Source organism: Saccoglossus kowalevskii, chromosome 8 (assembly GCF_978046115.1).
Source record: "Saccoglossus kowalevskii chromosome 8, keSacKowa6.1, whole genome shotgun sequence".
NCBI lineage: Eukaryota > Metazoa > Hemichordata > Enteropneusta > Harrimaniidae > Saccoglossus > Saccoglossus kowalevskii.
In genome coordinates, this window is record NC_140648.1 from 35739254 (window position 1) to 35766764 (window position 27511).

Consider the following 27511-nt stretch of genomic DNA (forward strand, 5'->3'; position numbering starts at 1 on the left):
CTCGTGCATATATGTCGTGAATTGTGCAATATCTCGTTGTATATCCGCCTCCGGCGGTGGTTTATTGCTTAAATAATTCAGAAATTGGTTGAAGAAATTGTTCATTTACATGTGCTTTTTTTTTCAGTTTTATACTTGCGGTATCATAAGAGTAAACACATGGTGATGTCATTTATGCAAATAACATGCAAATAACTGAGCGATTTTCCCGCTGTCTAGGTGCTGTCTGATGTGTGTAGCCAGCTGTCTAGGTGCTGATTGTATGTGTGTAGCCAGTGTCTAGGCGATGTTTGTATGTGTATAGCCAGTGTCTAGGCGATGTTTGTATATGTATAGCCAGCTGTTTAGGTTATGTTTGTATGTGTGTAGCCAGCTGTCTAGGCGATGTTTGTATATGTATAGCCAGCTGTTTAGGTTATGTTTGTATGTGTATAGCCAGCTGTTTAGGTTATGTTTGTATGTGTGTAGCCAGCTGTCTAGGCGATGTTTGTATATGTATAGCCAGTGGCTAGGTGCTCTTTGCATGTGTATAGCCAGTGTCTAGGCAATGTTTGTATATGTATAGCCAGTGACTAGGTGCTCTTTGCATGTTTATAGCCAGTGTCTAGGCAATGTTTGTATATGTATAGTCAGCTGTTTAGGTTATGTTTGTATGTGTGTAGCCAGCTGTCTAGGTGATGTTTGTATGTGTGTAGCCAGTGGCTAGGTGCTCTTTGTATGTGTATAGCCAGTGTCTAGGCAATGTTTGTATATGTATAGTCAGCTGTTTAGGTTATGTTTGTATGTGTGTAGCCAGCTGTCTAGGTGATGTTTGTATGTGTGTAGCCAGTGGCTAGGTGCTCTTTGCATGTGTATAGCCAGTGTCTAGGCAATGTTTGTATATGTATAGCCAGTGGCTAGGTGCTCTTTGCATGTGTATAGCCAGTGTCTAGGCAATGTTTGTATATGTATAGTCAGCTGTTTAAGTTATGTTTGTATGTGTGTAGCCAGCTGTCTAGGTGATGTTTGTATGTGTGTAGCCAGCTGTCTAGGTGATGTTTGTATGTGTGTAGCCAGTGGCTAGGTGCTCTTTGTGTGTGTATAGCCAGTGTCTAGGCAATGTTTGTATATGTATAGCCAGTGGCTAGGTGCTCTTTGTATGTGTATAGCCAGTGTCTAGGCAATGTTTGTATATGTATAGTCAGCTGTTTAGGTTATGTTTGTATGTGTGTAGCCAGCTGTCTAGGCGATGTTTGTATATGTATAGCCAGTGGCTAGGTGCTCTTTGCATGTGTATAGCCAGTGTCTAGGCAATGTTTGTATATGTATAGCCAGTGGCTAGGTGCTCTTTGCATGTGTATAGCCAGTGTCTAGGCAATGTTTGTATAAGTATAGTCAGCTGTTTAGGTTATGTTTGTATGTGTGTAGCCAGCTGTCTAGGTGATGTTTGTATGTGTGTAGCCAGTGGCTAGGTGCTCTTTGTATGTGTATAGCCAGTGGCTAGGTGTCCTTTGTATGTGTATAGCCAGTGGCTCGTGCACTTTGTATGTGTATAGCCAGCTGTTTAGGTGATGTTTGTATGTGTATAGCCAGCTGTTTAGGTGCTCTTTATATGTGTATAGCCAGCTGTTTAGGTGATGTTTGTATGTGTATAGCCAGCCATCTAGGTGCTGTTTGTATGTGTATAGCCAGCTGTTTAGGTGATGTTTGTATGTGTATAGCCAGCTGTTTAGGTGCTCTTTATGTGTGTATAGCCAGCTGTTTAGGTGATGTTTGTATGTGTGTAGCCAGCTGTTTAGGTTATGTTTGTATGTGTATAGCCAGCCATCTAGGTGATGTTTGTATGTGTGTAGCCAGCTGTTTAGGTGATGTTTGTATGTGTATAGCCAGCTGTTTAGGTGCTCTTTATATGTGTATAGCCAGCTGTTTAGGTGATGTTTGTATGTGTGTAGCCAGCTGTTTAGGTTATGTTTGTATGTGTATAGCCAGCTGTTTAGGTGATGTTTGTATGTGTATAGCCAGCTGTTTAGGTGCTCTTTATATGTGTATAGCCAGCTGTTTAGGTGATGTTTGTATGTGTATAGCCAGCTGTTTAGGTGCTCTTTATATGTGTACAGCCAGCTGTTTAGGTGATGTTTGTATGTGTATAGCCAGCCATCTAGGTGATGTTTGTATGTGGGTACCCAGCTGTTTAGGTTATGTTTGTATGTGTATAGCCAGCTGTTTAGGTTATGTTTGTATGTGTATAGCCAGCCATCTAGGTGATGTTTGTATGTGTGTAGCCAGCTGTTTAGGTGATGTTTGTATGTGTATAGCCAGCTGTTTAGGTGCTCTTTATATGTGTATAGCCAGCTGTTTAGGTGATGTTTGTATGTGTGTAGCCAGCTGTTTAGGTTATGTTTGTATGTGTATAGCCAGCTGTTTAGGTGATGTTTGTATGTGTATAGCCAGCTGTTTAGGTGCTCTTTATATGTGTATAGCCAGCTGTTTAGGTGATGTTTGTATGTGTGTAGCCAGCTGTTTAGGTTATGTTTGTATGTGTATAGCCAGCCATCTAGGTGATGTTTGTATGTGTGTAGCCAGCTGTTTAGGTGATGTTTGTATGTGTATAGCCAGCTGTTTAGGTGCTCTTTATATGTGTATAGCCAGCTGTTTAGGTGATGTTTGTATGTGTATAGCCAGTGTCTAGGCAATGTTTGTATATGTATAGTCAGCTGTTTAGGTTATGTTTGTATGTGTGTAGCCAGCTGTCTAGGCGATGTTTGTATATGTATAGCCAGTGGCTAGGTGCTCTTTGCATGTGTATAGCCAGTGTCTAGGCAATGTTTGTATATGTATAGCCAGTGGCTAGGTGCTCTTTGCATGTGTATAGCCAGTGTCTAGGCAATGTTTGTATATGTATAGTCAGCTGTTTAGGTTATGTTTGTATGTGTGTAGCCAGCTGTCTAGGTGATGTTTGTATGTGTGTAGCCAGTGACTAGGTGCTCTTTGTATGTGTATAGCCAGTGGCTAGGTGTCCTTTGTATGTGTATAGCCAGTGGCTCGGTGCACTTTGTATGTGTATAGCCAGCTGTTTAGGTGATGTTTGTATGTGTATAGCAGCTGTTTAGGTGCTCTTTATATGTGTATAGCCAGCTGTTTAGGTGATGTTTGTATGTGTGTAGCCAGCTGTTTAGGTTATGTTTGTATGTGTATAGCCAGCCATCTAGGTGATGTTTGTATGTGTGTAGCCAGCTGTTTAGGTGATGTTTGTATGTGTATAGCCAGCTGTTTAGGTGCTCTTTATATGTGTATAGCCAGCTGTTTAGGTGATGTTTGTATGTGTGTAGCCAGCTGTTTAGGTTATGTTTGTATGTGTATAGCCAGCTGTTTAGGTGATGTTTGTATGTGTATAGCCAGCTGTTTAGGTGCTCTTTATATGTGTATAGCCAGCTGTTTAGGTGCTCTTTATATGTGTACAGCCAGCTGTTTAGGTGATGTTTGTATGTGTATAGCCAGCCATCTAGGTTATGTTTGTATGTGTATAGCCAGCCATCTAGGTGATGTTTGTATGTGTGTAGCCAGCTGTTTAGGTGATGTTTGTATGTGTATAGCCAGCTGTTTAGGTGCTCTTTATATGTGTATAGCCAGCTGTTTAGGTGATGTTTGTATGTGTGTAGCCAGCTGTTTAGGTTATGTTTGTATGTGTATAGCCAGCTGTTTAGGTTATGTTTGTATGTGTATAGCCAGCTGTTTAGGTGATGTTTGTATGTGTATAGCCAGCTGTTTAGGTGCTCTTTATATGTGTATAGCCAGCTGTTTAGGTGATGTTTGTATGTGTGTAGCCAGCTGTTTAGGTTATGTTTGTATGTGTATAGCCAGCCATCTAGGTGATGTTTGTATGTGTGTAGCCAGCTGTTTAGGTGATGTTTGTATGTGTATAGCCAGCAGTTTAGGTGCTCTTTATATGTGTATAGCCAGCTGTTTAGGTGATGTTTGTATGTGTATAGCCAGCTGTTTAGGTTATGTTTGTATGTGTATAGCCAGTGGCTAGGTGCTCTTTGCATGTGTATAGCCAGTGTCTAGGCAATGTTTGTATATGTATAGCCAGTGGCTAGGTGCTCTTTGCATGTGTATAGCCAGTGTCTAGGCAATGTTTGTATATGTATAGTCAGCTGTTTAGGTTATGTTTGTATGTGTGTAGCCAGCTGTCTAGGTGATGTTTGTATGTGTGTAGCCAGTGACTAGGTGCTCTTTGTATGTGTATAGCCAGTGGCTAGGTGTCCTTTGTATGTGTATAGCCAGTGGCTCGGTGCACTTTGTATGTGTATAGCCAGCTGTTTAGGTGATGTTTGTATGTGTATAGCAGCTGTTTAGGTGCTCTTTATATGTGTATAGCCAGCTGTTTAGGTGATGTTTGTATGTGTGTAGCCAGCTGTTTAGGTTATGTTTGTATGTGTATAGCCAGCCATCTAGGTGATGTTTGTATGTGTGTAGCCAGCTGTTTAGGTGATGTTTGTATGTGTATAGCCAGCTGTTTAGGTGCTCTTTATATGTGTATAGCCAGCTGTTTAGGTGATGTTTGTATGTGTGTAGCCAGCTGTTTAGGTTATGTTTGTATGTGTATAGCCAGCTGTTTAGGTGATGTTTGTATGTGTATAGCCAGCTGTTTAGGTGCTCTTTATATGTGTATAGCCAGCTGTTTAGGTGCTCTTTATATGTGTACAGCCAGCTGTTTAGGTGATGTTTGTATGTGTATAGCCAGCCATCTAGGTTATGTTTGTATGTGTATAGCCAGCCATCTAGGTGATGTTTGTATGTGTGTAGCCAGCTGTTTAGGTGATGTTTGTATGTGTATAGCCAGCTGTTTAGGTGCTCTTTATATGTGTATAGCCAGCTGTTTAGGTGATGTTTGTATGTGTGTAGCCAGCTGTTTAGGTTATGTTTGTATGTGTATAGCCAGCTGTTTAGGTTATGTTTGTATGTGTATAGCCAGCTGTTTAGGTGATGTTTGTATGTGTATAGCCAGCTGTTTAGGTGCTCTTTATATGTGTATAGCCAGCTGTTTAGGTGATGTTTGTATGTGTGTAGCCAGCTGTTTAGGTTATGTTTGTATGTGTATAGCCAGCCATCTAGGTGATGTTTGTATGTGTGTAGCCAGCTGTTTAGGTGATGTTTGTATGTGTATAGCCAGCAGTTTAGGTGCTCTTTATATGTGTATAGCCAGCTGTTTAGGTGATGTTTGTATGTGTATAGCCAGCTGTTTAGGTTATGTTTGTATGTGTGTAGCCAGCTGTTTAGGTTATGTTTGTATGTGTATAGCCAGCTGTTTAGGTGATGTTTGTATGTGTATAGCCAGCTGTTTAGGTGCTCTTTATATGTGTGTAGCCAGCTGTTTAGGTGATGTTTGTATGTGTATAGCCAGCTGTTTAGGTGCTCTTTATATGTGTACAGCCAGCTGTTTAGGTGATGTTTGTATGTGTATAGCCAGCCATCTAGATGATGTTTGTATGTGTGTAGCCAGCTGTTTAGGGGCTCTTTATATGTGTACAGCCAGCTGTTTAGGTGATGTTTGTATGTGTATAGCCAGCCATCTAGGTGATGTTTGTATGTGTGTAGCCAGCTGTTTAGGTGATGTTTGTATGTGTATAGCCAGCTGTTTAGGTGCTCTTTATATGTGTATAGCCAGCTGTTTAGGTAATGTTTGTATGTGTATAGCCAGCTGTTTAGGTGCTCTTTATATGTGTACAGCCAGCTGTTTAGGTGATGTTTGTATGTGTATAGCCAGCCATCTAGGTGATGTTTGTATGTGTGTAGCCAGCTGTTTAGGTTATGTTTGTATGTGTGTAGCCAGCTGTCTAGGCGATGTTTGTATGTGTATAGCCAGTGGCTAGGTGCACTTTGTATGTGTATATATAGCCAGCTGTTTAGGTGATGTTTATATGTGTATAGCCAGCCATCTCGGTGCTGTTTGTATGTGTATAGGCAGCTGTTTAGGTGCTGTTTGTATGTGTATAGCCAGCTGTTTAGGTAATGTTTGTATGTGTATAGCCAGCTGTCCAGGTGCTGTTTGTATGTGCATTTCTTGTGTGTATTCATTTGGTATCTTTAAGATTATTTAGGTTCAGTATTACGCCAAAAAAAATTGCAGAAAATGTTCAATCAATGCAGCTGAATGGTGAAATGAATGAGTTATTACCGTTGCATTAGATTCTATATCTTCTCGCATAGCACGCCTTTCAGTCCGCCATTGCTCTTGATATCTTTTATATTCATGTGATATTCTTTGTACATCAGCATCCTTATCTAATATTTCAACATGGAGTCGCTGGTTATCCTATCGATAAGGATACATCAATTTTAGAAACTCAAGTTGATTGTAACCACAAAATAAACAATTGGACGACGATGACAACATCAACAACTGGACAGACATTTACTATTTTTTGTCCCATTTACATAAGTTCTTAGTTAGGGAATAGGGAATGATTTTGATCACCAATTTTGAAGATCTATGATAAAAACTACGAGACAGCTTATAAATAGATCACATGTATTGGTTAACACAGGAAGTATACATGATGAACACAAATGCTTATGCAGTCAAGGTAACTCACCTCATTGAGTCTGTCAATATCAGATTTCAATCGAGGCTGGTCTGTTTTCAGTTTACTGACTTCCTCTTCTAATGCGCTGATTCTGGAGATTAAAAAAATCAAGACAGATTAAAAGATTTGTAATTTTATTATTTATTTAAATTTGTTTTATTAAAATTGAGACAACATGCTATTGACACTTCAACTGGATTTTTTCAGTTTTCAAAAACTCATCAACTTTGGGAATGGATATTTGCGTAACCACTTTGTTTACACTTGGATAAATGATTGTGTGAATTCTTTTATGTCTGTGTCAATGTTTGTAAATTCCATTCTTAAGAGGTCCTATGAGAGATACAACAGGTAGAGAATAAAACACTGCTATGGTGAAATGTACATATCCTAATATTTGCATAATCTAAAAAAATGCATGTATAATTTATTCTTAGAGTTTACATCCCGGGTGGTGGTCATTTTCAATTGAAATTGGTCAAAATCATAATTTTAAAATTCAGGTATGCCATTTTTCTCAGACTTTCAAATAACAAAACAGAGAAACATTTAGTTAGCTACATCTACTGGAACACAAGGGAGTTATAGAATAACTTACGTTTGTTTACAATATTCTACTTCATGCTTTGTGTCTTCTTCTAGCCTTTGCTAAAAACAGAATAGAAAAGTTACAAACCCCACTTACTGCGTTTGGCTAAAAGACACATTTATCTTATAAAAATGAGAAACCTAAAACCCCACTTTCCAACTTTTCTGAATCAAGTCAAGTATAACTATCATCTTGAGTATAACATTGCTGTGAACAAAGACAAAATTGAAACACACTGTAATAAGTGAATTAAAATCCACCAAATTGGAACCATTTATTGAATTTTTTATTGGTAATTCATAATACATACAGTAAGCAGAGTACACTGCGTACATATACAGACTAATATACAAGTGCATTCAAGACATAACAATTTAATTTCACAATCACCATTTTTCAAAATTTGGGTGCAACATTTCAGACATTTTTTTAAAATTTCAGATCAAATGAACATTATTCCCTATTGGAGAGTAATATGAAAAAAAACAAAAAAACTCTAGTGTTTTTATAATTTGTGATTTGGGCAATCAGTGTTAAAGTCCAGGCATACTGATGTAAGTTGTGATTTGGGCAATCAGTGTTAAAGTCCAGGCATACTGATGTAAGTTGTGATTTGGGCAATCAGTGTTAAAGTCCAGGCATACTGATGTAAGTTGTGATTTAGGCAATCAGTGTTAAAGTCCAGGCATACTGATGTAAGTTGTGATTTGGGCAATCAGTGTTAAAGTCCAGGCATACTGATGTAAGTTGTGATTTGGGCAATCAGTGCTAAAGTCCAGGCATACTGATGTAAGTTGTGATTTGGGCAATCAGTGTTAAAGTCCAGGCATACTGATGTAAGTTGTGATTTGGGCAATCAGTGTTAAAGTCCAGGCATACTGATGTAAGTTGTGATTTGGGCAATCAGTGTTAAAGTCCAGGCATACTGATGTAAGTTGTGATTTGGGCAATCAGTGCTAAAGTCCAGGCATACTGATGTAAGTTGTGATTTGGGCAATCAGTGCTAAAGTCCAGGCATACTGATGTAAGTTGTGATTTGGGCAATCAGTGCTAAAGTCCAGGCATACTGATGTAAGTTGTGATTTGGGCAATCAGTGCTAAAGTCCAGGCATACTGATGTAAGTTGTGATTTGGGCAATCAGTGTTAAAGTCCAAGCATACTGATGTAAGTTGTGATTTGGGCAATCAGTGTTAAAGTCCAGGCATACTGATGTAAGTTGTGATTTAGGCAATCAGTGTTAAAGTCCAGGCATACTGATGTAAGTTGTGATTTGGGCAATCAGTGTTTAAAGTCCAGGCATACTGATGTAAGTTGTGATTTGGGCAATCAGTGTTAAAGTCCAGGCATACTGATGTAAGTTGTGATTTGGGCAATCAGTGTTAAAGTCCAGGCATACTGATGTAAGTTGTGATTTGGGCAATCAGTGTTAAAGTCCAGGCATACTGATGTAAGTTGTGATTTGGGCAATCAGTGCTAAAGTCCAGGCATACTGATGTAAGTTGTGATTTGGGCAATTAGTGTTAAAGTCCAGGCATACTGATGTAAGTTGTGATTTAGGCAATCAGTGTTAAAGTCCAGGCATACTGATGTAAGTTGTGATTTGGGCAATCAGTGCTAAAGTCCAGGCATACTGATGTAAGTTGGGCAAGCCAATTTCACATACACAAAATAATTATTTTGCAAAATGTTACCAATAATTACCATTGTTTCTCTGTTTTTCCGTCTTTCTCGATCAACAGTTTCTTGTGATTTTCTTTCTGTGTCATTAAGTTGTTCTTCATAAAATCGAATTCTGAAGAACAAATATACAAACCAGCATGTGCTATTTTAATTTCTGTTTTCATTGTTTTCTTTATGTCTTACTGTATCAGTAAATGACTCAGTTATGTATCAAAGTTATTACCGGTATAATACTTACTTTTCATTAAGAAACGCATTTTCATTTTTCAATTTGGAATGCAGGTCATCTTTGGATGCTTTATAAGCTTGTAAACAATTAACTTGAGATTGTAACTTAGTAACCTGTAAAATAAACAATAACATTATCATAATTTCTCATCATGCAATATTCATTATAATCAAAACATATTTGAATGAATTGAATTGTTTCTTACAGCTGTCATGTAGATGGTAACCTGATTTAAACTCCAAATTTGTCATAAGAGCCCCTCAACCAAGCACCACCATCAAATACACACAGAAATCAAATTAAATAATAGAGGGACTTTTCTTATTAGCCTAATTACTGGGTGACTTTTCTGACAGCTCAATTATTATGTCATAAATTATTACACTGACATGATTCACTCCAGACACCATTATTAGTATGGAACCTTCAGAAAAAAACACTTGTAGCGCTCCAGTGAGGTACATAGTAAGCCAAGGTTAATTAAATACCCATAATGCAATATTATATATTCCAGGAATAGAAAACATCATTCATCATTTGGCAAATGACAAAAAACCTGCCCAATATACCAGTGTTAAAAATAATAGTTTTTTGAAAATAAAAACTGAATAAAAAAAAAAACATTCTCGTTGCTTGAAAACAGAAATTAACTCCTACATTGTGTTTTCCAAGCAAAAAGGACTCATTAAAATATGCAGGATTGTATTATCCCCAAAACTGGTAATTAATATTGCTACAAACAACTCTCTAATTGTGGGTTCTGAATGATAAACTGTTCTCATAATAAAACCATGTCTGCTAATGTAACAACAAACAGCGCCCTCAAACATGCTATCATGAACATACTGTTGTTTTTTCATTGAAATAACCAATCAGAAAACATAAATATATATACAATGTATATAGACATTTATTAGCCAGATTCACTTTATTTAGAATCCATTGCTGATCAGACAATTCTTTTATTATGAAGGGGTGAGGAGGGAGTTACCTTATCATTGAGGTCAGTCACATCACCATCGGATGCAGCAGTTTCTCCATAAATATCTTCTAAACTATTGTGTTTACTGTTGTTAGCGGAGACTGAATTTTTGTATAGATGGCTACAGAAATGAAAAAATAATTCTGATCAGGAAATGGAAAATAGAAGTGTTATCAAATTTGCACCAATGTACAATGGGATTAAGCTACATGTACTCTTTCATACTTTATTTATACTGGAATTTCTAGAAATGTAGATTTGTCATGAGATTTTATTATCATCTTGCAATTCACACAACTTCTTCATCACATATCACACCACTTATATGCATAAGCCTCATTTTATAAATTCTTGGTAACATGTTTTTTATGGCTTCCATGTTTTAAAAGTTACATAAATTTGTATCCCCGTATACATACAAAGTCTGCTACTTTTATGTAAGCAATAAATCATTACACGAAACTCAACATACCACAAGATAGTGGTAAAGAAACATGACATACATGAACAAGCATCAGAAAAGTTTAAATATGAAATACTACATGCATGCAATAACAGTACATCTGGAGACGCAAGCACCTTAAGAATATTTTTTGCAGGCATTTAATACCATTAGCTAACAGTGCTATGAGGTGGCTTAAAAAATTTATGGAAAGATTCAAAAACGCTTTGTGCGATGAATAATAATTTATTATTATTCTATGCTGAAAACATTTTTGTAGATTTTTGTTGGTTAAAATTCTGAAAATTCAGCAACCAATCAGAAAATCACATTTGAACATGTGACGTCACTGTGTTGCATACTGTGTTGAATGATGTGAGAATTAATCGATACACACCTTGCTATTTCACGTGTTGTAAGTCTTCTCACAGGACTGTTCAAAAGAAATAATAAAAAAAATATCAGTTGAAAAGAAATTATTTAAGAGTTACAGCTGTTGAAAAATAAATCACAAATGTTACTTGATCCAAGAAAAATTAATGTCAAATATTAAATTAGTATTCCCATATTCTGGCGGAAAACGAAGCATTAAGTAATAAATGGTTGCAAAGAATAAAAGCGTGATAGGCAAAAATGCTTAGCTATACAAATAAAAAATTAAGAGAAAAAAATTCCAATTGGTAATTTTGTCCCCCTGAAGTAAAATTCAAATTATGTTTGCGTCCAACGTTAGGAATGTGATGGTACAGAGAAGCAAAAGAGACACAAATGTTCAGTTTCCTATCAGATGCATTTGTGGCAGGTTTTTTTTTTAAAGCAAGCAATATATTTGTTATCTAAATTTCGCTACATTTTGAAATTTAACATTCACTTAATCATGTATTTGACCCTATACAGAATCATAGAGTGCCGTGCAGGTAGTGAATCAGAGATTGGAATAAAGACACCAAATTACAGGGAATCCATTCAACACTATATTCAACTATTTCTGGCCTTAAAGGGCGGTGGTTGTCACGCCATGTCCTGTTCGATAAGAGACTCATAATGCTTGTGAAATACATCAATTTTCACATGAACTCGTGCAGCGTGATGATTATCACCCTTTAAGTCAAGCCAAAAAGTTTAATATTTTATAATTGTATTGTCAAATGCATTTTTGGTCTTGTCAAATTATATTAAACTTATAAGAAGAAAATTTCATGATAGAGTAGAGTAAGTTTCTGTTTTCGGACTTTGTGCAACCACGGGACATGATGCATCAGTCTAAGCACCTTAATCTTGTATGTTTCACGAACGAAAAAAGAAATTTATATTTTATGGCTAAAAGTAGTTCAGATCAACACATCCGCATGATTGAAAATATATATATCTGTTTGATTCAAAATATTGATGTATATAGAGCAACAATTTTATTGGCTGAGAATTATCAAGTGTTGAAAAGATTCCCCCTTATATGGTAAAGTCAATACATGGGACTGACAAAACTAGGAATAATAGAACATTGGTTAGAAGGACACACAGTGCCATGTCAGAATACTGACTGAGGTGTTAGAGAAAATAGTCATTTACCCGACGTATAACCTGGCCTTGCACTTGGAGCTATGACAGTATGAAAGGCAGGCAGGTGGAATAAAAGTAAAGGATGAATTTAATATATTCCCATATCTATCATACACAACCATTAAACATCTATAGAAACGTGCACAATAAGAAGTAAAATCTGTAATGTTTTGACAATCTGGAATTCATACTGACATATTACTCAAACCAAGTCTACAAATATTTATTGTAGACCTTATTAATTCCTTAAAGTCGCTTGTTTTCAAAAAAAAGGGAAAGAGACATTTTTTTTTTCTCACAGGGTAATTTTCCATATAACCAAATTCTAAAAGCCCCACAACAATAAATATTCAATCACATCTGATTAAATATACAGGTAGTACTTCTCTCAGGTTGATACAATATGCTATGCTGATTGGAGAAGTGGTAGAGAAACAAAAAATAGAAGACCTCATCTACATCCTCACCAGAATGATATCAGTTTTATAGCATGTATTCCAGATATACGGTAACAGTATACACTGAATGAACAGCCATAATGATGCACATATTGACACAGCGGTACCATACTGACACTGACACTTATTCACACAGTATACGTAACACAAGGCGATACACACGTTTCAATCTAATGAGACAGCAACAGACGTATCAATTCACGTTATGACATGCTTTACATTGAAATCAAGCCAAGGAATTTATTTCATACACCGACAATAAAACCAAGTCATTTACTAGGGGGATTCTACAGCATGCGAGACATACAAGATATGAGATTATAATAATGATCAGTACCAGCTTAGTTGACGTACTCTGCCCCAAACATCTCGTTTTTGTGTTATTGTTTTTCGGTTATCAAAGGATAAAGATAAGCTGGAAAAGATGGAGACAGTTTCACAGAGATAAGTCAATACTGAATTCTAAAATGAGTGGATGAGTGAACACAGTCAGAAACCAGGGTAAGAGTTCAGTGTGAATAATAATGTTAATGAGTTAAAAATGCACATAGCTAACACACGTTTCTTTCTCTGCGACTAGTTATTTGAAAGTTTAAAAAAAAACTTGAGTAGGACTAAGCGCTATGAGGGAACCACAGTCATTGTTTCTATGGAAACAAGTTCATGAATCCCATCTTTTTATTTGCGTTTTAGCACTTACTCGATTCAACCTTTCAATCAGCAACAAAAATTTGTTTGCAAGTTTAGTACAACAAAGAAAGAAGTGAAAGGATCACACAAGCTAAAGACGTTTGTTCTAATGCTGTATACGTTGCTATAAAAATAACTAGTAATATAAAAGCATTGAGGCATGACAATCTACAATAACCGTAGTTGCAGTTTACATGGACGCATGTTGATACACTTAAATTACCATATAGAATACCTTGAAATTAAATTCTAATTACTTATTTAATAATAATTCAGTTCCAGACTGAAATCCACCTCACGATCTGAATATTAAGTTTCTTTACCAGACTCAGAAATTCATATTCAGCATAGAAGACTACTACGGTAAATACAGAGAGATCATGGCTTGTCGGGTTGTCATAGTAACCAGGTATTATGATAGACTGACTTGTATGCACAGCTCAGGCTATCAGAGCGTAATGCAAACCATAGTTACATTCCAACAAAGGATTTATTTAAAGGCCCAATTCACTTGCCCAGGGCAAGTGTGAATTGGAGGTGTGGCTATGCTAATGAGTGTTGTTAATCACTTGCATAGCCTATGACGCATCCTGTTTCAGCGGTCCAACATCACGTGACTTTGATTGACAATAGTTAATTATTCAAGATTAGTAGCGCGTCCCTTACCCCGGTTCATGTTTTTGACTTTTATACACCAAAATCTTAGCTCTTACACTATTTATTGTAATAAATACTACACACAGTCACTGTTGTGATATTCATAGTCACATGCATCCACTTTGGCACGACATAATAGACATGTAAGTTCGAGAAAACGCGCTATTACTGGAGCTTGGCTGGAGCTGTTTACTACAGCGTGACAAGCAAGGAAATAATTCCTATTGTTTAGGATCGTATTTATAGTATACCTGGGCCTTTAAGTCACTCTTCCAGACATTCTCAACAAAAAGGAAATTAAATTCAAAAAGCTATGTTTATCTCATCATACTGTTGTGTATGTACAATTTGCATAACATACTAATATGTAACAGAAACATAATTTAATAATTTTCACAATTTATAAAAACAATTCCAGCTTTTAAAAATAAATTCAAGATTCATTTTAACTAAATTGTTTGATCGTAGTTTGACTCAGAAAGTACTAGGTTCCTTAATCCAATCTGGGGACCTTTTCTGGAAGATGTGATATCAACAATCCTAACTTTGACTGATGAATGTGTTCAACAATTGATGTTTTCCAAGTTCTGTCAATGCGTCACACAGCATGCAAAGGTGTTACAAAATATGTCATTTCCACATATCAAAATTGTTCTGAGTTTTATTACGATTTTATGCCAAACTATTATGATCTGACTTTCTGTTTGAAAGGTGCGAGAAATAATCTCAAACTTAGACAGTGAATGCGAATATACCGGGTAATAACAAAATAACTAAATCAATTTGAAAATGAAAATGTAATTTGCTGTGAATGACTTCTCAAAAAAAATATTTGGGTAAGAATGTTCAATACAGAATGATAAAAGTACATCAATGTATGTCAAGTACTGATACCTCTGAATCAACCAGAATTGTGGTGACCCCACCAAGCGCACTCACTTACAGTAGAAATGGAATAAATTTTCGTTATTACAAAAAACTTAGAAATCATATAACATTCACATTTTTAATATTCACAGGATTTTTGGAGATATTATAAAAATTAATAAGCTAGATTACACTGATGATTGCACAGGATGAAATACATAACATCCAATGTTGCTAAATTTACATGGAAATATGGATGGAGCTTTTGTGTATTCTGCTGACAATGATGAAATACATACGACATAATGTATATACCGGTACTTACAGGAACATATAGTAGATGTTACTATATATGGGTAGAGCTTGATTGGCGCAAATATTGCACATTCAATTTAATATGTGATAGGTGGAACTTACGTTTGCATTGGTGTTGGTGTGGTCGGCGTCTGTCTATTAGAATCAGACAAGTAATCAGGTATATCAGTATCAGAGTCATCACCATCCATGTCATCACCTTCTCCATAGTCTACAAACTGTTCTTCATCATCACTAGAAGACCTCACAGTCAGTATCAATGGATGGTCATTTCGAGGTCTGAGTTTAACAAAATAATACAAAGTTATCCCAAAAATGATACAACTATCTATCTTGGGAATCTCCAAATAAATACAAATACCCAGAATTTATTCATTTTGCAATCACTAATACTCCTGATATAAGGATATGGATTTAAAAACAAGAGAGATTACCAGCCTTATTTTCTTGTGAAAGGTTAGTGAAAGTCCAGATATGGTACACAAGGAAGCCAGCAGATAAACGAACGGACAACCAGCAAAAAAAAACAACATATCTTACTTTTTCCTTGTATATGTTAATGTATTCATTGTACTACTGGTAGGTGATGGAGTCAAGGCACTGTCTGTGTCATCAGTTGTTAGAAGCGTTATGGCATCCTCATCAGTGGCGTCCGTCATCACACTGTCATCGTTCATCTCATCATATTCATTGTATGTACTCTCAGAAGTTTCATAAGTCTGAAAAAAATAAAAACATGATTCAAAATATTGTTGATTACCATATGAGGGTTTTGATGCTGTATTGCTATAATGGTTGTCCAATTCAATCTAATGGTATTATAGCGTATTTGCTCTATTATAGGTAGTAAGCAGGACATACATGTATCTATCTAACAATTTTAATGAACCAGAATACAATACATACAATGTTTGGTTTTTAAATGCTTCTATTAGAGAACTTTCACAAAACCTACACTGTTACCATTCACCAGCTTCTTAAGACCAACGTTTCATAATTGTATAAAGTCAAATATCCTGACACTAAGTCCTTCACCACTATGTGAATTCACCTTGGACAGAACGACTGCTATACCTTGGACTTTGGACTGTTTTCTTAACGATCAATAACATCACTAGGAAATTTGGCTTTAATAATTACGTACATGTACACTCAGTCCTCGAGTACAATTTGAAATATTCATAACAGACTTAGAAATGTACTTTGTCTGCTGTAATCTACAGATCACATATTGTAAATAACAATATCATTTATTGTGTAGACTCATGCACATAGCCAGTACATTATAGAGGAACAGGGTTATTAAAAAATAAATTAATTATCTTTAAAAACTAATAACGTGTATGTATGAATATTTAACAATGTTAACAGGATAATATATGCTAATTTCTACGTAGTACTCACGAAGTGATATTACAGTTCAGATAAAAAATGGTGCAACTTTTTATCAACAACAGTTAATTACACATTGACCCAATTTTACATAGAAATACAAAAGATCTCAAATACACCGACAAACCACAGCTTTAAACAACATGTTTTATAAATAGAAACGGTTTTACAGCAAGATACCTGAGGTGATTGTTCCATGGCAGGTTTAAAACGAACGGACGATTTCAAAGCTTGACGTTGTTGATGTTTACTGTATAATATATACATAAAGGAAACCACAACTGTGACCGCAATTAGATTGGTCACCGATGACTAACCGTACCTCGCGAATAAACTATGACCTGAGTCAATGTTTTGATCAATATTCAACTTGTCAGTGAACCGTGACATTCTAATGCTAATCTGGTATCCATAAGACATAGTTTCATGATTTTATGCCAGTTTCCTGTCATCTAACATACACCTGTTGCATATGCAATATTCCAGTTTGCCTGACAAATTATGTTAGTCCTCAGATAGAATTAATGCTAGAATAGAATACAAGATAAATAGAATTTTAACAGATCCATAACTTAATAGGAAAACTCTATTCAGTCATTTGTAATATACACAGAATTCAGGTCACATTACTTACCGTACTAACACTTAATGTACGACACAGCAATATACTGGCTATTAAAACTACAAAGATACGTTACTGCTATATATATACAGCAACGTAGGGAATGATGCACAACAACGTTTGACTGCATGGAGTGATGTCGTAGAACGACTTAATATGTAACTACAACCCCATCAGATGCACAGTAGAACAATAACTGATATTATCATGTGACAAGGTTTACACCCGCAACTCAAATAGATACAGTGTGTCATAGTTTAGAGTAGAGGTTATAGGTGTATCACATCTTGATGAAATTGGAAGGCAAACGATATATAACTATGGTAAAAGCCTTGAATTGTTCTCCTTTGACACAGGTATACAATACGGTTACAAGTTACGTGACTGAGTATTTTCGATCAAATGCGAAATAATAACATAATTGTATGCACATAATTGTATTCATACCCTGTAGCCATAGCGACACATTCAAGCAGGAGGAATAATATAATGGGACAAGGTAAATCTAATGAATTAAAGGAAGGTCTGATTAGTTACTATTCATGTACTGACTACGTAATATTATCGTTGCATTTTTGGACTCTGAGAGTTGCTAAGCAATTAAAATAAATAGAAATTGCTAAATGCCTAAAATGAATTATGCTTTTTACTTCAGTGAACATGTTTGTAAGGTAACACTTTTAATGCTCTCAAACAGACCAGACTAGCGGTGGTACCGGGGTAAATACTTTGAACAGCAAATGGAAAGTAATGATCAATGTTCTGGCAAAATGGCCGCCATCTAGCTCAATGCATTAGGGTCATTTAAACTGTCACCTAAAAGACGAAAATAATTTAAATTGATTTCTTCAACTACAAGTTAATTTGGAACAGGAATCAAAAACAAATAAATGCATGTATTATGTGTCTCAAGTTTGCATGCATATTCTGTTTTCACATATGGATGTAATTGTATTGTTTTAATCTTTACAATGTAGTTGTCCGTCAATAACTTAAAATCTGTTAATTTGCTTATTTTGAATGAATAAGTTGTCAGTTTGAAAGACATTGATTTCTAGACCCATCTCCTTTTTTTTTATCTCCCCAGTAGCAAACCCTCTTATTTTATTTTTTCAAATTGGTACATACCTGTGGTACTGGTACAATTGCATGTTTGTTTTTAAAAATGAAAGCGCACTGTATGAATATGTAATGAATTGCCTGTTCATAGTAAAAACATTCAATCTCACGAACGTAATGCATTACTATCACCATAAAATGATTACTTTACATACTATTTTCACGATTACCAGCACGTCTAATACACACAAATGCAACTTTAATTTCTTGAGGGAATTTTTTTGTGAGGGAATCGTGAAATTTTGTAGCAGTAAAAAGACATGGAGTCAGAATGGGTTAAGTAAAATTTTCTAGAATGCCTTTTAATCATCAAATCGCAGAAATTTCCAGCAGCAAAAATTAAGCAGTTTACAGCACATAATATTTAAGGATAATGGCGGTGAAAACTTACATTGTTGTATGCTATATGTCTTAAAATACAGATAGCCTCAAAGCAAGTTGCTGAAAATACTTGCAGAATACCACATACTGCAGGACCTTATGATGTGAAAGCCTTTTATGAATACAGAATTATTTATTCGGTAAAAAAAAAAATCAAAGAAAGCTTAGAAAGAACTCCCGTGTGCTGAGAGTATTGAAGACACATTAAAAATTAATTCAAAAATACTTGTACATGAGATATTGATGGAAAAGCTGAAAACTAATTATGTAAATCAGGTAACTAGTATGAACAGAACAGAACAAAAAAATTATGAATTATAATGCAAATTAGGTAATTAATATGTACTGATATTACCCTAAAAACTATTAGGTTTGTGCAGTGTCCTATGACATCTATGTACCAAGTTTTATTGAAATGTGATGATTAGTACTTGAGATATCAGTGGAAAAGCCGAAAATTGATTAATCATTATGCAAATTAGGTAATTAATATTGCACAAATTTTTACCCAAAACTAATCAAATCTGTGCATTAGTTTGGAGCATATATGTGCCAAGTTTCATCAAAATACAATGAGTGGTTCTTTAGATATCAGTGGAACAGCTAAAAATTATTAAGCTAATTATCATGCAAATTAGGTTATTATTATGCATGGATTTTTACCAAAACCTAATCAAATCTGCGCATTGGCCCAGAGCATCTATGCACAAAGTTTCATCAAAAAACAATGTATGGTTCTTGAGATATCGATGGAACAGAGACACACAGACAGACATACAGACAGACAGACACACTAACTGCAAAAACTCTATTTTTGTGCTTCGCACACAGGAGTCTAAGTATGAACTTATCACTAAATGTGAAAGGGGAAAATATATACAAAGAATGAATGTAAGTTTATGCAACTGAAATGAAATGAAATAATAGTTTGTAGCTGCAAAGTATTTTATACTCAATGAAATTTGTCAGGCATACATCTGCCTATTGTTTGCGTTTATGAGAATTGTCAATTTTGATTTGTCATTTGAATAAACGATGCAATCAGAAAAAATGATAATCAAAGGTCTGTTGACAGTCACTCTAGTGGGAACAATCAATAATAATATGGCTTACAATATAAAAAAATCTGAAGTTGACAACAGAGGAATAAAAAAACTAAATATATATTATAACAAATGTGTGTTCCAGATATCAGGGTAGAGAACATTTTTGAATATAATCAATTACAATCATTACTAGGTGGTTGATTGCCATGCACATAGAAACTTACATTTATATGCAGTCATGCTCGTAAATTAAATATTTGCATCTAGGTATGATTTCATGGCCTTGATTGAGGTCAGAGGATAAATCAAGGCAATAGCGAATATAGCCAGAAGCAATATGGTTATACAGAAAAAAAGGCGTGTATACAACATTTATTTAATACAAGAAATAGATAAACTATATTCCAAGAAAGAATGAACATGGTTAAAATGTTTTCATTTATAATTAGACTGCACATATTGTTGTTGGAGCAGATAACTCATAATAAAAAATTGTATAGATTTTTCATGAACTGACACTCCAAACACAAAAATCAATTACAACTGAAACAAGACATGATGAATTCTATGTGATACAATACCGATTACAAGTAAGTCATTCATGACCTTTAATTTTTATCTCTTCCTTTAATGCCAATTATTTTGTTTTCCCATCAAGAGATGAATCTCCATGGATACAATGGATCAGTTGCTAAGATACTGGTGAAATTTAATGAACACTGATGATAAAAATAAAACACAACAACTGTGACATGAATTTTAATGTAATGGTGTGATGAGTTATTGTTTTGTTTGTCACTGTGTTACACATCCCATTTACATTGAATGCAATGTATTCTGTTAAAATGTCTCATTTTGCAGCAGTGATACCAATTTTATTTTGATCAATGTTTTAGTACTTGTACCGAGTAACAGTTTACATGACTCTCAGTTATTAGTTCATTTGTAAAACTAACAGAATGTCAGACTATTAATGCATAGTGTAACTAATCATCTGGCCAATAATGCACTGTTTGACCAATGGGCGTCAGATCATGATGCACTTTTTGACCAATGGGTGTCAGACCAGTAATGCACTGTTTGACCAATGGGTCTAAGACCAATTATACACTGTTTGACCAATGGGGGCCAGAGACCAATAATGCACTCTTTGACCAATGGGGGCCAGGACCAATAGTGCACTGTTTGACCAATGGGCATCAGACCAATAATGCACTTTTTGACCAATGGGTGCCAGAGACCAATAATGCACTGCTTGACCAATGGGGGCCAGGACCAATAATGCACTGTTTGATCAATGGGTCTCAGACTAGCAATACACTGTTTGACCAATGGGGGCCAGAGACCAATAATGCACTCTTTGACCAATGGGGGCCAGGACCAATAATGCACTGTTTGACCAATGGGCATCAGACCAATAATGCACTCTTTGACCAATGGGCATCAGACCAATAATGCACTTTTTGACCAATAGGTGCCAGACCAATAATACACTGTTTGACCAATAGGTGCCAGACCAATAATGCACTGATTGACCAATAGGTACCAGACCAATAATACACTGTTTGACCAATAGGTGCCAGACCAATAATGCACTGATTGACCAATAGGTGCCAGACCAATAATACACTGTTTGACAAATAGGTGCCAGACCAATAATGCACTGTTTGAATACAATGGCGATTTGATCCCGGGCAAGACATTATCGCACACTTTATTAGCCTGTGCTAAGGATTAGACCAGGTCTTTAAAATGAGTCAGATTTAGCTTGTACTTACCAATTCTTAGCTGATACTAAGCATTCACGCATGTTTTCTTAGCACGGGCAAACATTTTGGACCTTTTAGCCCATGCTAAGTGCTGTGCGCGACACAACTATTAATACCCTGCACTGTAAAACCAATAGATGTCAAATAACAAATTAGTTTACTTAGGAAAGTGACATAATAGTTACAGTTACCAGTTATTTTAATATACCATATTTGCTCTATTAGAAGCACATCTCCAACAGCAGTGCATACAAATGAAAAATTACATTTACTGTGTACTGTAACATTAAAATAAGACTTATTTTGACCAGAAAAATACCTTTTTCATCTATGTGAGCACATGTGCTACTCACAGAGCAAATGCAAGTAGCTAGTACTAATTTTGAAGAAGCCAAAAGTGAGTGAAAGTTCAAGCCATTCTGTGGTAATCCACAACTCATTGAGACAAGGAGGCTGTGGTTTTTTCATGTGTGCCAAGGACAGGAACAACACACAAGACACAGTGTTTTACATCTCCTCTCACTGGATGCCATTCTCCTGACTAACACCATGAGCCTGGTAATTTAAGTGGCAGTATGGACTAATCCCGTTAGGAGGGCAGCTGACCATGAGAGTCAGGAACTCACAAACTCCCTGATGATGGGCAGAAACACCATTACACTAGGTTGTTAATAAGTAACATAAGTCGAGCAGGAAGTAACCAGGAATAAATGGTCAATTTATTTCATCATGTGAAATTCTACTAAAAAAAATATACATCAACACTTCGTATAAGGAAGTTTTTGACAGACAATACAGGAACTTTAGGTGAAACAAGATACATTTATTTCCTGGTTACCAATGCATTGTAAGGTAGCATTCAAAGTAAAGTAAAATTAGAATGCAGTTTCTGTATAGAAACCTTATACCGGTATATCTATATTCCTGGACAAGGCAGTCAACGATGGGATTAGTCACTCCACAGGTATACACATGCTGTTATGTAATACATCTTTCACACCCTACCCTTTTTTTAATGTTTACATCAATTCTCTAATTATCCTATCAAGCCAGAGTATTTAATTACCTGTGATTGCTTAATTAAATCATAATTAAAAGCAAATCTTTGTGTAAAACCACACAAACACGGATTGTGTATAAAAACACACAGAGATGGATTCTGTGTAAAAACACACAGAGATGGATTGTGGATATGGTAAGTATTGATATCATGCAGTAATTTCAAGCAGTCAGGATATCTGACCTCGAGAGGCACTATATGTATGTCTTAGATATGCACAGATATAGGTCTACATACAGAATGCTAGTGTCATGCTTGTAAAACAAGACTTGAAACTAATTTTGAAGGACAAAAACCTTTCCAAACACAAGGTATGAAAACAATAACAGTATTTTTACCTGGCTGCTATCGTCATCGTCCATAGCATAGGTTGCCACCTTCACGGTCTGATTTCAAACACAGCAACACAAATTTATCAAATCCACTCAATAAAAAATACACAAGACCTAACTAGGTGTTAAAAACTGTGACAAATTTGGGTGTAACCGTAGTACATTTGATCTGCTGCTTCAGTGTGCAGATCACCTACGCATTCAGCTGTTTGTCCACAGCTACGAATTGTACAGGTTAATTTGCATAACAATAGGGTTAATGTATGCCTGACAATATGGCAGATTTGAAGGTAGCCTCATTATGTTAATGAGTGTGTATTCAACAACCAATCACAGACAAGCTACTATTTCAAGGTCATAAACAAATGCTTTCGTAAGATGCTCAGACAAGGACTTCCAAATATCTTAATGTAATTAATACATTTATTTTTAGATTGTAAACAGACAGTCAAATAATCCAGGGAAAAATATTTATCTGAAATATGATATTCCATAGACCTGCTTCTTATGTTCATACCTTAATAAACAAATAATCTTTAGTAACATTCTCAATTGTTTTAATCAAATTTGAAATTTAAAACAATTGATAAAAGCAAGAAAACATACTGTTTTTTTTTTGTTCTCTTGCTTTCTGTTTTGGTATTGTTCTTGTACAACCATAAGAAAGTTCCACTGGTTTTTCTTAGTGTTATAATAAATCATTTGTTTTTGTCATGTTTTAATTGTTTTTGATTAAAAACAAATATTGTACTATAAAACATAATTTTCTAATTTTACAAGAATATACTTCAGAATTCTCACTAATCACAACAAAAAATCAGATCATTCTTACGTTAAAGATTGATGGCATCCAGCCAAAATAAAAGATTCTGCTGTGTACTACAAAGCCGTGATTTTTCCCACAAAAATTCAGTGTACCATTTTGCACATTTTTTTCAATAATTTTTTTGTCAATTTTGGACAAATTAACACAATATCCTATTGTCTACAAGTCTTGATAAAAATTAAGATTCTGCTGTACGTGTACTATAGAAGCCATAATTTCTCACGCCAAAAATTGGTGTTTCATTTTGCACAACTTTACATATTTTCTCGTAATTTCTTTGTCAATTTTGGAGACATTTGAATCATTTAAACAATGAAATATAAATTGTCTTATACTCACCATATAGCTTATATGTGTTGTATTTGTGAAACATATTTGTACCTTACAAACAATATAATTATAATATTTAAATATTTCATAAGATGTGAACTATTTTTTAAATAAATCATTATGCATATAGGATATGTTTGTATCATTCCAATCTGGATAACAGTAAATAATATTTGGTAATCAGTGTCCTAAGTAACTACCAGTATTAAATAATAGTTTTAATAGTTACTTAGGATGATTACCAAATATATCAGTCTGAGCAGCGTTTATTTATTGATAACTACTTATGGATAACAGTAATATTAATATTATTATGTATAATAATATATTAGAGAAAATGGCAGTAGTTAAGTATTGACTTTATTATTTTAATAATATTGGTGCAACATCACTAGCCCGGGTACCTTCCTATTATTTTGTGGGTCCTTCATCCCTGTTCGTTATAGTCTGGACATGCCCAGTTACCTTCCTATTATTTTGTGGTTCCTTCATCCCTCTCCGTAATAGTCTGGACATGCCCGGGTACCTTCCTATTATTTTGTGGTTCCTTCATCCCTGTCCGTTATAGTCTGGACATGCCCAGTTACCTTCCTATTATTTTGTGGTTCCTTCATTCCTCTCTGTAATAGTCTGGACATGCCCGTGTACCTTCCTATTATTTTGTGGGTCCTTCATCCCTGTCCGTAATAGTCTGGACATGCCCGGGTACCTTCCTATTATTTTGTGGTTCCTTCATCCCTCTCCGTAATAGTCTGGACATATCCGGTTACCTTCCTATTATTTTGTGGGTACTTCATCCCTGTCCGTAATAGTCTGGACATGCCCGGGTACCTTCTTATTATTTTGTGGGTCCTTCATCCCTGTCCGTAATAGTCTGGACATGCCCGGGTACCTTCCTATTATTTTGTGGGTCCTTCATCTCTGTCCGTAATAGTCTGGACATGCCCGGGTACCTTCGTATTATTTTGTGGGTCCTTCATCCCTCTCTGTAATAGTCTGGACATGTCCGGTTACCTTCCTATTATTTTGTGGGTCCTTCATCCCTCTCCATAATAGTCTAGAAATATTGCGTAGATTTCGCTTATTAACCATGTAAATTTATTACAATGTAATCAAAAATGAAACGGTCACACTTTGGTCTCTGTGGCAACTACATTTGTATCTGTTGATACAGCATGTGTATGAACATAGCACTGTCATCCAGTACTCAGAAAAATTAGCATATTCAGATGAGCAATGTGCTATATTTATCAGCCAATCAACATCACAGTCATCCATTGTTTGAAAAAATTAGCATATTCAGATGAGCAATGTGCTATATTTATCAGCCAATCAACATCACAGTCACACACTGACCATGGTAACAAAATCTAGGCAACATGTCCAGACTGTTAAGGAAAGGGACGAAGAAACCCACGAAAGAGGAAGCTGGCCAGGCCAGGACGTCACTTGAGATATGATAGGAATTTCACAGAAGTTGTTAAGACAGAGAAGAATATTTATATTCCATTTCAAGACAAATGTTTAAGCACTGGTACATAATATTCATAGAGTGCAATTCCAATTTTAAATATCCTCTTGACTTTGATCAATAAATAATTTATTAAGCAGCCAGTCTTATTTTGGTACCAAAATGCAGCTTTAAGGTAGGACAACCAGTTACCGTACTACACATGTTACTATGACAACATATATGCATTGTTGGCCTGAAGTCACATAAAGATGCAATAAACTTTTCTCCATATTTGACCGTGGATAAACAGCTTATTTGTTATCAAAAATGTTCTATAGCAATCATATTTTGTAAGCATCTGATCTAAATCGACTCTTATTCTTGGTAAATGTAAATGTATGGTGGAATGTTTACCTACATTTTTTTTTTAAATAAACTATAACTATGCACCAAATAAATTTGGACAAACGATAAATAACAAAAATAAATAAAAAAAAAACTTTATGGTACATCATTTTTAGAAAAATGTATTTTTATCTCATTTTCCTCTATGACTTACCGGAACCCTTTCAATGCCATAATTTTCTTGCCAAATTTTTGGTTCAACATTTTGCAAATTTGTACGTATTTCTATATAATTTTTGTTAGTTTTAAACCAAATGAAAATAAATGATTACAAAGTCTTGAACAAAATTTTAGAAAAAAAATGCTGCTTAATTTTGTAAAATGTGTTCAAGTTTTTAGTGTTGTTACAAATAGAATGACAGTGATGCATGAGTAGCATGTACATGTATATAGATACACGAGAAATAACACTTGCAACTTGAGCATGAATCAGGGTGTGAATAACAGAAGCAGCTGCTTCACTGTAATCTATTAAAAGTTATAGCTTTCACAGGTTGTTAGATTTGGTGAGACATTTTCACGTCTCATATGAGAAATTAACTGTAGATAAATATAAACTGTTCAGCAAATTACAAATTTGTGTTATTAATAATCGATAATAATTTATATGGCAAACCTTGTGTACTAATTGCATATGTATGGCTGATTAAAAAAGGGAGAACAGTATAAAAAATAAATCTCAGATCATGATAATTCCATTCCTAATCTCTTACACAGTAATCCTCAAATCAGTAGACAATTAAGTTTTACCGGATCAAAAATATAACCTATATTCTAAACATTTAATATACCGGTATAATTATTTTTATTTTTCAGTTAAATTTTTCACCATTATATCGATGTTCAGCATGATATTTTCCCCCAAAATATATTCAATAAATGTTGAATCGTTCAACTCATTACACGATTTGTACAATGGCAGAAAATTACATAATCTTTCCAAAATGGCCACCAGTTACATAACCATCTTTCAAACAACTGCAATAATGAAATATAAATTATGAACATATTTGACAGTTTTACCTTATGACAAGTATAAAGTAGTAAATATGAACGTTTTAAATCATTTATATATTATTCCAACTTGTTAATGTTGTTTTGTACAGATGTTGTCATGACAACTTCCACATACAGTGTGATACTTTCAAAGCGATCAGTTTTCAGTCAATAGAGGGCGCTGTCACGGAATATAGACATAAACTGACCAAGAGTGCCACTTTGATAACAGACAAATGTCTGTCATAGACACTGGATTAATGTGCCAGTGAGTGGAGAAGAGGCAGTTTTACTGGATCATATGACTAGGAAGTGAAATACATGGCTGCACACTGCACCATGCATGTTGTTTTTCAGTCTGCATATGATGTGCACGCCATGCATGTAGAAATTTAAAACAATTTAAACCAATATTATTGCTAAATACATAGATTTGTTGTTTTTAAAAGAAAAATTAAAGTCAAAATATGTGCCCACTGACTGCATCAGTCACTTATCCATGACTGCAGATACAGGACCGATACAATAGTCTATGTAATTTCATTGTGTTTGTGTTTTGATGACCTCCCATACAAGACCAAATAGTCCCAAAACAACACAATCACAAACGGATAATTGCTGAATAGTCTGATGAAAATGAATTAACAAATTTCCTCAATCATGTTTATAAACAATATTTGGCGCATTTTATCCCTGAGCTTGGTACAGGTAATTCTGAAAACTAACATACACACTGTGCATGCT

The 27511-nt window shown here is 35.2% G+C and overlaps 1 protein-coding gene across 4 annotated transcripts in view; it reads right to left on the reverse strand.

Annotated features, from left to right (window-relative positions):
• LOC102804090 (rab11 family-interacting protein 4-like) overlaps positions 1 to 27511 on the reverse strand; it is a 51326-nt gene that overhangs the window by 10309 nt on the left and 13506 nt on the right. Inside the window, exons 1-12 of one of the 4 annotated variants that reach the window (XM_085502561.1) lie at positions 22764 to 22981; positions 15577 to 15755; positions 15139 to 15315; positions 12845 to 12922; positions 12059 to 12088; positions 10887 to 10922; positions 10057 to 10168; positions 9075 to 9178; positions 8858 to 8948; positions 7165 to 7214; positions 6576 to 6657; positions 6158 to 6295 (exon numbers count right to left, since the gene is read on the reverse strand). In XM_085502561.1, coding sequence (XP_085358687.1) covers positions 6158 to 6295; positions 6576 to 6657; positions 7165 to 7214; positions 8858 to 8948; positions 9075 to 9178; positions 10057 to 10168; positions 10887 to 10922; positions 12059 to 12088; positions 12845 to 12922; positions 15139 to 15315; positions 15577 to 15755; positions 22764 to 22787 — 1101 coding nt within the window. In that variant the 5' untranslated portion in view covers positions 22788 to 22981. Of the gene's footprint in view, positions 1 to 6157; positions 6296 to 6575; positions 6658 to 7164; positions 7215 to 8857; positions 8949 to 9074; positions 9179 to 10056; positions 10169 to 10886; positions 10923 to 12058; positions 12089 to 12844; positions 12923 to 15138; positions 15316 to 15576; positions 15756 to 22763; positions 22982 to 27511 lie in introns of those variants that run through there. The other 3 variants (XM_085502558.1, XM_085502559.1, XM_085502560.1) reach the window with 3 other exon arrangements.